This window comes from Phalangium opilio, unplaced genomic scaffold, assembly GCF_054372755.1.
Source record: "Phalangium opilio isolate 3A_F unplaced genomic scaffold, DU_Popi_V2 ptg000025l_1, whole genome shotgun sequence".
Classification (NCBI taxonomy): domain Eukaryota; kingdom Metazoa; phylum Arthropoda; class Arachnida; order Opiliones; family Phalangiidae; genus Phalangium; species Phalangium opilio.
In genome coordinates, this window is record NW_028324156.1 from 3,279,312 (window position 1) to 3,291,354 (window position 12,043).

General features: G+C 38.9%; 1 protein-coding gene across 1 annotated transcript in view; it reads right to left on the bottom strand.

Moving 5' to 3' along the window:
• Positions 1-2,078: 2,078 nt before the first annotated feature.
• Positions 2,079-12,043, bottom strand: part of LOC149691785 (uncharacterized) — a 54,394-nt gene continuing 44,429 nt past the window's right edge. The window contains exon 2 of the mRNA XM_089869230.1: positions 2,079-4,731. Coding sequence (XP_089725356.1) covers positions 4,123-4,611 — 489 coding nt within the window. The 5' untranslated portion in view covers positions 4,612-4,731 and the 3' untranslated portion in view covers positions 2,079-4,122. The remainder of the gene's footprint in view (positions 4,732-12,043) is intronic.

Below are 12,043 nucleotides of genomic sequence, written 5' to 3' on the forward strand. Positions count from 1 at the left end.
ATACCATAAGTTTATAAGTGATATGACCCTACCTATACTTCGTAATGCTTCTGAGAGACTTACAGCTCGAGCTAGTTCTAGCAGAACGACAAGCGAGAATTGAACTACTACATTCGGTTGGTTCGTTTTGCAGGACCAAGTTCCATCTAGGTCCTATTTAGTCTGCATTACTAAGCCTTTGACAGCGCCTCACTCACCAGGCCTCCCTCGCTTTACCTCGAATCTATGACCTACCTCATTCACTTCATGACAAGCTCCAGTTTCTAAGTTACCAGTGACAAACTTATGGTAGGAACATATCTTATCAACTTATACTAATACCCCTCTAAAAATGGACCTTACGTAATAATGTAAAGCTTACCTATATAGACTTACCGGAAATCAATATAAGGGTTTTTTTTTCTTTTGGTTCCTTCCTCAGCTGTGTAGGAATCTTCTTTATACATGGGAGAAAAAATATATGCAACTGAATGCTATGACTAAGCCTAGCGCGTTGAGGGTCAAAGGGGATAAACTTCTTCTTAAAGGGAAGGTGATACGACAAAGTATGGAGAGAGAAAAATAACAATTATACAGTGTCTCTGAAAAGTCTGTCTGAAATTAAGGGAGATTATGTTGTTTTGGGAAATCAATTTTTCAAGTCGGAAATGTAACTAGTATCGCCATTTTTCCACAAGGGACACTGTTTTCGAGTTATGATTGGAGTGTGTTTTACGTATGACTCCTTAATTAAATTAGAAATCATTGTGTGTTCAGTTTCTGAGTTAAATTTAATTAAAGGGGTCATCCGTTAAACACTCCAATCATGACTTGAAAACTGTGTCCCTTGTGGTAAAATGGAGATAGAAGTTACATTTTTGCCACAAGGGACACCCCATAATTAAATTAGAAATCATCGTGTGTTCAGTTTCATAATTAAATTTAAGGGGGTCAACCCTAAAACACTCCAAACTCAACTCGTAAACGGTGTCCCTGAATGGTAAAATTACGATTGAAGTTACAATTTCGACTCAAAATCGCATAAAAGTACACACCCTATAATTTCTGGCAGTCTTTTCAGAAACACCCAAACCAAGAAGTGATATTTAGTTTATTAGGGAGAAGGTATAAATTCGCCCCACATTTCCACCAGCTTTATCTCCAGTCCAAACGTATAGTAGGTCCGTAGTTAATCCCCGCCTCTAAATTACAACCAGCATCTCATTGGTTCTTGAAAACTCACGTCAGCGCGACGACGCGAATGACGAAAATTACAGTCATATTTTCGGAGTGAAGAGAGGCGAAATAGCCCGGCCTCCTTTTACGTCCCCCCTTGTATTTTGAAAGGGGGGACTGGGACTATGGCACGCGAATACTTAAAGGCATCTTATACCATCTCCCTAATAAACTAGATAGCACTTCTTGCTCGAACCTAGCTGATGTGGACTTTCACCCACCTTTATGTAGATGACCCATCAGATCAGTCAGTCACATCATATAGCAAGCGTAGCAATAGCAACTTAGGCGGTGTTCAGTCTTCAGACTTGTCTGCCGGATGTTTGGTTTTGATGTATGAGGCTTATTTCCTTCTAACACCCGGCGAAGCACACACCCATGTAGGCCTAGGAACACCATTAAAATTGGAAATGGAAGTTTGGGGTAAATTTTTTGTTATTATATAATCAGAAGTGAGATGAGACTGACTAGAAGTGAAGGGCTCTAGCATTGGTAATAGATCCTGGCACTAGTGAACAAATTTGAGGATTTTACGCCGCTTCAATCGCGCCTACGATAGAGAGAGAAAAAAATTGGTCGAGTTCCAAAAAAATTTCCTACCCCCTTCCCCTCAACCTAAAGCGGCGAAACACGGACGCGGGTGCTTGAATCTAGTTCGGCCGTCTACCACCGCGAGCGTCTCACGTTTTGGAGGGGAAATTCAGAAACCGCCACTAGAGGGCCAACCGTTGGTGTGTTATCAAGAATATTCACTTTCGCCGAGTGAAGAATTTGGTTAGCTCAGTACTTCTAGTCTCATCTCACTTCTGATATAATCTATATACGTATCAATTTTTGGCGTATTTATTCTGAAATCGGAGGTATAGGTATATATACAGTGTACATATCTTCATCATCAACTGTGTATAAATAATTAACTTGTGGGATATTTTCCACACCTTCTTAAACTTTTTAGGCCTAAAGATTTTTATTATATTTTATTGTAAAGTTTCAGCTACTTTTTTTTTCCAACGCGTATTTACATATTTTCAACTTTATTTTTTTTTTGGGCAGGTATTTGTATACTGTATAAAATGGAACGAAAATTCCATATGTTTAAACCAATGTAGTTTTTATATATATATATATATAATCATATTTTTCGGTAAAAAACGACTTGGATTATAGGATGGGAAAAACCCTCGCAGGACTTTTTTTACAGTAAATACGTACGTGTTTTCTTTTTCTGTCCCTAGACTTTGCTTTCTACGTTTCGAAATCATTTTAGCCAGGCTTTCGAGTCACTTTAGTCTACTTTAGCGCGTAATAGAAACAGATGTTTATGAGTTGAAGTAAAACGGTACCTCCATGACGGTACCCTGGAGTACTTAGTTTAAAAGAAATTGGTCAAAAATCGTGACGCGCCTTGATGTTTTACAAGAAGTTCGGCGCGAGAAACATCTCACGTGGTTTCAAATTAGGCTTAACTCTTATACAAGATCTCGCGAACTTTGAACTTTGCGAACCTAAAGTTTGGCGCGAGAAACATGTCACGAGGTTTTCAGTTTGGATTTCAAATAGGCTTAGCTACCTTGTACAAGATCTTGTGAACTTTAAACTTAACTAAACTAAACCATGGATTAACTAACGCTAGGGATTGTTCACTAACCGGGTGTCCCATGTAACGCTATCGCCAACTACATGTTCCGAATTATTCCTTGATTCCCCTCTTCATTCCCCCAATTTATTGGACCAAAACGGATGTAGATATAGCGCCATCTCTAGGCAAAATAAATAGAATTTGCGGATTTTAAAGATGGCGGCGTCCAATTTAGGAACGATTTCAATTTTGACGTCATAGGACATGTGATATTTGGTCCAATTTTCTTATAACTTCCTGTTAGAGATAGTAGCTGCTGCTAGGGGGCGTTTGGAACATGCATGTTTTATCTTTTAGGGGGAATGAACAATCCCTAGCGTTAGTTAATCCATGACTAGACTGTAAAACGTTGTTCTTCGATAAGCTTCTTAAACTAATTATTGCAGCTATATTGTGACGCGGATTGTTAATATATCCTAAAATGTTTTACTTCAACTTATGTCCTTCTCTTTCAACCTTGTTCAAGTACCTCCAGTAGAAGAAAATTGTATTTCGCGCTCTTTCTAGACTTCATTCCATTGGCTTAGTTCAATGTGACAAATATTACAGCACTCTGGATTTATGGTCCCATGATTTCAAAGTGTATTACAGAATTCTCGGTTCGGTAACCTTGCCCTATATAAATACATTTTTGGTGTAACACATTTTCCACTATCTTACTTACAAGAACTGGTCTAAAAACTCTTTATCCCAATTCCATTTTTCGGACCTCAAGGTTCACTTCCGTTTTCGTAAAGTGAAAAATGTTTTTGGGGCTTTAAATTTGTCCTTGTACGTAGGTACAGAGTCTAAAAGAAAAATACACTTGGTTCCCCCTAAGGGACCGTTTGTCTTAAGGAAGGTACGCTTCGTGGCTTCCTATGGTATTTTTACATTGGTCATAATGCCTTTAAAGGCCTGTACAGAGTGGTTCTGAAAGGTCTGTCAGAAATTAAGGGGGATGTTCTTTGGGAAATCAATTTAGAGTCGAAGATGTAACTTTTTGTCACCAAGTAACATGATCTCCCTTAATTTCTGCTAAACCTTTCAGAAACGCCCTGTACACAAAGAAAAATGCACCCAAAACCCTATATATTAGTTGTCTAACTGTCTTCATCATGGACCAACTTGGACTGTAACTATAGTTATAGTGTCAAATTCACAATGTCAATGTCAGTGAAATGAAAGGCCTCTCAGATGACCAATAATTTTGACCGTAGTCCAAGGTTTAGATGACCCTGTTTAGACTCATGTTCCACTCCCATACCGGACAGTACGTGTCCCAAATATCAAACTTGACTTTCAATTTCTATTAAATTTGACGGTCGTCTCGTGGATGTTGGCGACCTGTCATCATCCTCGCAAGTCACGACCGACGGCGCGGGTGTGTTCATATTTGAGGGTCCCCCGGACACGCGTCTTTTTGATAGACGAAGAAACCTTTCGCGACGCACGAATTCGTTGTACAGGTTGCTGAGACGCGCCTCGTAACGTTCCGTTTTGACGTATTTGAACATGAGGATCAAAAGGGCAGCCGCGTACAAGGCCAAGACGACGACGACGTATAGAACCGCGTTGTTTTGACTTTCGGCGTGCATGTCCATGATGGCCTTATGACCCGGTGATAACGAGACGTTTGTGGGCGTGTTGTTGCATCTTGGGTCAAGGATAGCCGCTGCTGTTGCCGCTAAAGGCGCCGATGCAACAGCAACTTCGTTCGCGCTCTGTATGATACTGGTCGCCGCCGATTCGGACGTGACCAATGAAACGTTGTTCATTCTTTATCAGGATTTATTTCTGCTTTAGGGTCAAGTTGGGGGTCGCGGGTGTCACGTAGCTGATCTCGTTGTTCTTGGACGTCTTATCATCGTCGTAGTTCTCATTTAGTTTAGAGATATCTGTAATAGAGGAAAAGGACAGTAAGCTTGTATTAGTTTTCCATGATTCAATTTCGAATTATTGATACATGATTAAATTATGGGACTTAGGTTTGTGATAGGGCGTAGCGTCCATACAGTTCGTGATTTCATGTATTGTTTTGCGTATTGTTTTGCATCCCCTTTTTCCAGTCTTAGTAGAACCATAAGTTTATAAGATATGTTCCTACCATAAGTATGACACTACCTATACTACTGTCCGAGCTAGTTCTAGCAGAACGACAAGCGAGAATTGAAGTACTACACTCGGTGGTTAGTTTTGCAGGACTTCCATCTTCTCCTGTTTAGTCTGCATTACTAAGCCTTTGACAGCTCCAAAAACAAGCAGGCGTCGCTTTACCTCGAATCTATGACCTACCTCACTCACTTCACGACAAGCTCCAGTTTGTAACCAGTGACAAACTTATGGGTGGAACATATCGTATAAACTTATGGTAGAACCTTTGGCACTAAATTAAACCCACCTTGAATCTATATTGTAAAGGATTCCAAGCTTAACAAATAAAACCCCTGACCTGTGCATGTCTGTTTCCAAAGTTGAATTCCAGTATAAATTTAATCCCATATATTCACGAGAAATTTAATCCGAAACAGAGTTTCTAAATCCTGGAATACCTAAGCTATATTACACACGGTGCGTCGCAACAGATAAATTATTCCTTAATGTAAACTTGAGTTTAAAATATTTAAAATTCTTAACGTAGATAAACGTGTTATATTCCCTTAGTTCGTTAATAATATTTCCCAGTATAGTATCAAGAAGCGATATCTAGTTTACTAGGGAGAAGGTATAAATTCGCCACATTTCCAGCAGCTTTATCTCCAGTCCAAACGTAGGTCCAGAGTTAATTCCCCGCCTCTAAATTACAACCAGCATCTCATTGGTTATTGAAAACTCACGTCAGCGCGACGCGAATGACGAAAATTACGTATTTTCCGACTGCGGAGAGGCGAAATAGCCCGGCCTCCTTTTACTTCCCCCCTTGTAAATTGAAAGGGGGACTGGGACTATGGCGCGCGAATACTTATGCATCTTAAAACTTCTCCCTAATAAACTAAATATCCCTTCTTGATAGTATATGGCCTCTTACAAGTCACTGAGCTTTTAAATTCCCTTTTATACAAGTCCTTTTATATATTATATATTAATACGATTAAAATGTATGTGGAATAGGAAGTCTAATATTCATTATACGATACGACGTATCGTACATTGCAAATTGTATTATTATTCCTGGACTGTTTGTCTCCTAATTATCTTGTAGTTGTAGGTCGCTTTAAATCTCACATATAATAGTAAGAGGCATGCAGTCTAAAGCATAAGTTCATAAGATATGTTCCTTCCATAAGTTTGTCACTGGTTACCAACTGGAGCTTGTAATGAAGGGAGGGAGGTAGGTCATAGATTCGTGGTAAAGCGACGCCTGGTGAGGGACTGTCAAAGGCTTAGTAATGCAGACTAAATAGGACCTAGGTGGAAGTCCTGCTTAACTAACCGAGTGTAGTACTTCAATTCTCACTTGTCGTTCTGATAGAACTAGCTCGAGCTGTAAGTTTCTAGCATTACGACGTATAGGTAGTGTCATGCTTATGGAAGGAACATAACTTATAAACTTAGGGATGTATGCATTCCTTTAGAATTTATCCACTTCTGAGAAGTAGTTACATAGAAGAACTAGGCGTAGTTCTTCCATGGTAGTTAAAGCTGATTATTTTTTCTTTCTTTTCAAGCTTTGATTTTTTTAAAGTTATTTTTATCCCTATGTTTAATTTTAATTGCCTCATTATGTTAAGAAAAAAGAAGCTTGGTTAATACCCGTGTGAAGAAAATAAAAAAAAATAAAAATTTATTTTTTTCTAATTTTAATTCTCGAGTAAGATGAAGCTTCTCTATTCCTGAAGGTTAACGAGGCCGAAAGAAGCACTTTGTAAAATGAAAGCCGCGCTTATTGCTAAGTTAACGAGCGAAAAGTGACGTCAATGTTAAATGAAGTCATGCAATGACGTCATAATATTTTAAAAATACCGAAATATTAATTGGAAGCGTCAAAAGTTAATAATAGACGTAAGTTGAAGAAATCTAATGGAAGAACAGATGAGATTATTTCTATAGATAGATAAATAGAAAGCATGTTTTGTTTAAAAATAATAACTGGAATACATACAGCTACTAGGAATCATTGTGCATGCCCCCATATAATATCCTATGTTAATTTCTAAGAGGGTGTCTGTGGGTAAACTAGGATTTAGAACTAACTATCGTGTCACGCATCATAATTCTGATGGCGTCTTTCTAACTCTGTCAGGGATAGATTTAGTTTTAGAAGTAGGAATGGAGAACGGTTAGTATTTACTTCAGTATAGAGCCCCTCCCTCCAACACGTAACGAAAAGTTTAAATTATCTTATTGGCTCACTTAAACTACGTTTTGATGACGTTGCTGACGGGGACGGCGAAAAATACGTAATTCCTTTTCACCTCTGTCGCTATGACCGGCCTCTTCTTTCATACCCCTCTTCCCGGGAAGGGGGTCCGGGACTTTGACGCGCGCCCATACAGATTACTCTGTTCTCCATTCCTACTTCAAAAATTAAATCTATCCCTGCTCTGTCGTCGTTTCTTTGGTTGGTTCCAACGCGTGTTCCTAGGCTCGCTCGCGAGGTGCAACGTATTTGTTTGTTGAAGCGTTATAGTCTTGCTAAAACATCTCTTGAAAACAATAGATCAAACGTTAATAGCTACAGGCGGTCGTTACGCATTTTTTATTTATTTATTTAGAAAAAACCCATTCTGGTCCCGCAACCAAAGCATTCTCGAGTGGTTTCGAATGATTTATCCCGAAATCAAACAGGCGGAAAGAGAAGAAATAAGTTCAGATAAAAACCAAAAATTCTAGAAATAAATTAATTCCCGTTTAGGCAAGGGGTATTTTATTGTTCCAGTTTTTCTTTATTATCAAATCTTTTATCCATAAACTAAAAAGAGAGGCGGGCCACCACGCGATAGGGGCGGAAATCAGCGAGAGCTATTTCTTCTTTTCTCCGTATTTTTCTTTTTGATAATGATGCTACGCTACTGCTAGCTCTTTTTCGTTTTATCATCAAGTTTGGAGGGAAAAGAAAAATAAGCTCGCCACGGAAATGGAGAATAAATGGAAAAATCGGTTTTTATTTCCTAAGATTATGAATGTGTTTATTTGTTCCTTGAATTTTCAAATCCGTGTCTGTCTAGCAGAACTTTCAGGAGGTCGTCTTCGCTTTCGTCTCGACCAGGAATACGTCGTCATTTTATCAACGTATGTAGGCGAGTTGTCAGTTGAAACGCGTCTGAATTATGAGGCGTGACGCGTACAGTAAGTTCTCAAACCCGGGTGGAAATTACTCGGGAAATTACCATTGCATATTTTGGGACACAATGATTCCTAGTAACTGTATGCATTTTTGTCTTGACTGATAACCGAAACACGTGTACGTACGAAAATGTTTCCCGCTCTTTCAATTTTGGCGCGAAAAAAAAACCAATATCACGAGCTTTTCTATTTTGGCGCGAAAAAAAAATATCACTAGGTTTCAATTTTGGCGCGAAAAGAAAAAATATCACGAGCTTCTCAATTTCAATATTAGGCTTAGCACGGACAAATTCTCGTGAAATTTCAGAGGTTCGTGCATAAAGTTTTAGGTTAAATCCACCTTATTCCCTATCGCCGGAAGTTAGGCTTATCTCGGGATTCGTGGAGGGGAGTAACGGGAAAAAATTCGTCTGTCGTCTGCTACAGTACATATTTTTGGCCTTTGTAGCAGACGACAGACGAATTTCTTCCCCTTACTCCCCTCCACGAATCCTGAGATAAGCCTAACTTCCGGCGATAGGGAATAAGGTGGATTCTTACTAGGTCTTTAATGGCTATTTATTCTTAGAAAAAATGAGTACATTCATGGGCATAGCCAATGTTTAAATGAAAGGAGAAACGAGGCGTGTGCAGTAGTAAGTAGAAAAAGGAAGATCAAGTTTCTCATATCTCAAAGACTCAAAAAGCAAGCTAGTACTTGGAATAATGTCCGCAGAGTAAGCTTTAATATTGTTTAAACCAGCATTTGCTTCGGTTTGAGCGGCCCTTGGGTAGCGTTTAGATGGATTAAATCACCTGTCGCGTATAAGAAAGAAGATAGCGAATTTAAAAGAGTGGCACGGTCCTTGAGCAAACCTTCTTCATTTTTTTTCATTTTCTTAAATGTCCTAGATCATTAGTGAAGTCCGTCTTTTTCTTGGGATCGCGTTTGAGATCAGTCCATATCGCGCTGAAAATACTGTAAAGGTAATTACTACCCCCTCTTCCCCCTTTTTTGACCGAGATATTGTGATGAAGAAATTTAGTGTTAGAGCAAGAGAGTATCCGTGACAACATAAGTTCATAAGATATGTTCCATCCATAAGTTTGTCACTGGTTACAAACTGGAGCTTGTCATGAAGTGAATGAGGTAGGTCATAGATTCGAGGTAAAACGAAGACGCCTGTCAAAGGTTTAGTACAGACAGATTGAGGGTATCTTCTTTATCAGGGATAGATTTCATTTTAGAAGTAGGAATGGAGAACAGAGTAATCTGGGCGCGCGTCAAAGTCCCGGACCCCCTTCCACGGGACGGGGGGGTATGAAAGAAGAGGCGGGTTATAGCGACAGAGGTAAAAAGGAATTACGTATTTTTCGCCGTCCCCGTTAGCAACGTCATCAAAACGTATTTTAAGTGAGCCAATAAGATATTTGAAACTTTTCGTTACGTGTTGAAGGGAGGGGCTCTATACTGGGTGGTCTATGAGTCGGACTGAAGTAAATACTAACCGTTCTCCATTCCTACTTCTAAAATTAAATATATCCCTGCTTTATCTAATAAGCCTTTGAGTAGGTTCATTTCAATGATAATCTTCACCGCGGTGAAAGATATTTAACACTTTTATTTTAATATTATATTAATGTAGCTTAACTTCATACGTAGAGAGCGTTTAATTTGGGACAATTTCGACTGAGATAAATGAGAAAAAATCGTACATGGCGGGAAAAAATGGGCCAAGTCATCCACTTTTTAAATTAAGATCGCGAAGCCTTGCGCGAAAGAGAGAGGGTTTTGAGAAAGTGCCTGGAAAAGAAGGAAATCTCTTCTTCATTACCTTTATAGCTGCATTCAAAAGGATAAAAAATTGCTTTTGTACAACGGAAAGTAATATGTGAGCCCCCGATTAAAGCTAAAGCTATAGCCCTGAAACCATAAGTTCATAAGTTATGTTCCATATATAAGTTTGTCACTGTTTATAATTGGAAACTGGAGCTTGTCATGAAGTGAGTGAAGTAGGTCATAGATTCGAGGTAAAGCGAAGACGCCTGGTTTTGGGGCTGTCAAAGGCTTAGTAATGCAGACTAAATAGGAAGATGGAAGTCCTGCTAAACTAACCGAGTGTAGGACTTCAATTCTCGCTCGTCGTTCTCCCTCAAACTAGCTCGATCTGTAAGTCTCTCAGTAGCATTACGATTGTCATACTTATGGAAGGAACATATATTATAAACTTATGATGAAACGGAGAAAGGCGCGTTACATCAAGCGGATTATAAAACGAATTACGCCAGGTGTGCAGTACTTTCTCCCCCACTCTTTAAAATCTTGGCGTTAATATACCTTCCCCAATCCCATCGTATACCAACAAGCAATCTTTTTTTTTTGCAGTCAAGTGTATATGAAATATACGCGGCAGTTTTTAAGTAATTTAAAACTAGATTATATGTATATTTTTATTTAAATTTCAAAGGAGAAAGTTGTTGTACCTGATATAGGGATGTGAAAAGTTGCCTGGTGAATTATTAAAGGGCTCCTTCGGACCCTTAGACACATGGCCCCGCGGATTTCCATCCCCTCTTCATAGACGATCTTCCTCAGTACACTCCCTCTCTCTGGCTAGGTAGGGGGGTTTGGAAATCCGCGGGGCCATGTGTATAAGAGTCCGAAGGAGCCCTTTAATATACACTCCACTTTTTAAAGGGGTGTACTAATGCGTTGTGTATGTAGATGGGGGCGTGTTAAGAACTATATTTTGAAGTAGTAGTGTTATTATTTCGTGGAGTAGTGGTTGGGAATTGTCACATGACTACACTCGGCGGATAGAAACATTGATAAACATTCTCAATGCACTGATAATATTACGAACTTCACTACGCATGCCCATGGAGTAGAACTATTTTTGATTTAAGATAAGCCCCATAAGGTATTATACATCCCATTAAATGAATTCTTGAACCCATACCGATATAAATGAAACACGATAAAAACACTTGCAAAAAATAATAAAAAATCCTCTCTAGACCATTATTGGATTTTGTGAAATATAAAGGATTTTTTTTTTTTTGCAAATATATACAATCATCGAGTTCACAAAAGGCTTGTTCCTTAAAAAATAAACCACGGAATCCGTGTAAAGATTTACTAAACCTTTTTAGAAAGAAAATGTTCCTGTATCGGCAGTATAATATAGACGATAGCGTAAGGTGACGGAGATCTAAAGGCCCACTCAGACGATAGGCTAAAATCTTAAGTTCATGCACGTCGATGAAGTCGCTTTGCTAGCGCGGGTAGTGAGTATCCAGATGGCGCCATCTCGTTAGCGTTCCTTTTCTTTAGCCATAGCTCCCTCGATCATGCCTTGACTGACGCGTGATAGAATGAGCCATACGCTTTAGCAGACGATATATGAAAAGTTTTAGGATTCTTACCGCGGTATTTGTCTTTCATTTTGGATGTTTGTCTATCTATTTTAGTATTCATAAGTCTAAGTTTAAAAAAATCACCCATATATATATATATATATATATATATATATATATACACGTGACTCGTTTTAAGTCGTCTGCTTTAACGTCTGAACAGGGAAATGAACGTACCGATGAAATCAACGAAACTAAATTACTAAAGCAAATAGTCCACTTAAAGCCTTGCGAAACCGTATCGTTACCGTTTTAAGTTCGTAAATCATCCGAATGAGGGCGCCCATTACCGAAAGCATCATTTAAGAAGCGTTATCAGATGGCGTTCTGTTCGTATTTGGATATGTGACGTTACGTTAACGATACGGTTTCACAAGACTTAGTGGACTACTTGCTTATTATGGCGACCGTTGATGGTAAGGTAAGATTTTACTTTATAGTCTGAATGGGCCTTGAATCTGAAACCTGTCCAATCGCGAAAAAGCGACTACGTGACTAAATAAAGTCCGAAGTTGCACCAAAAAAGGA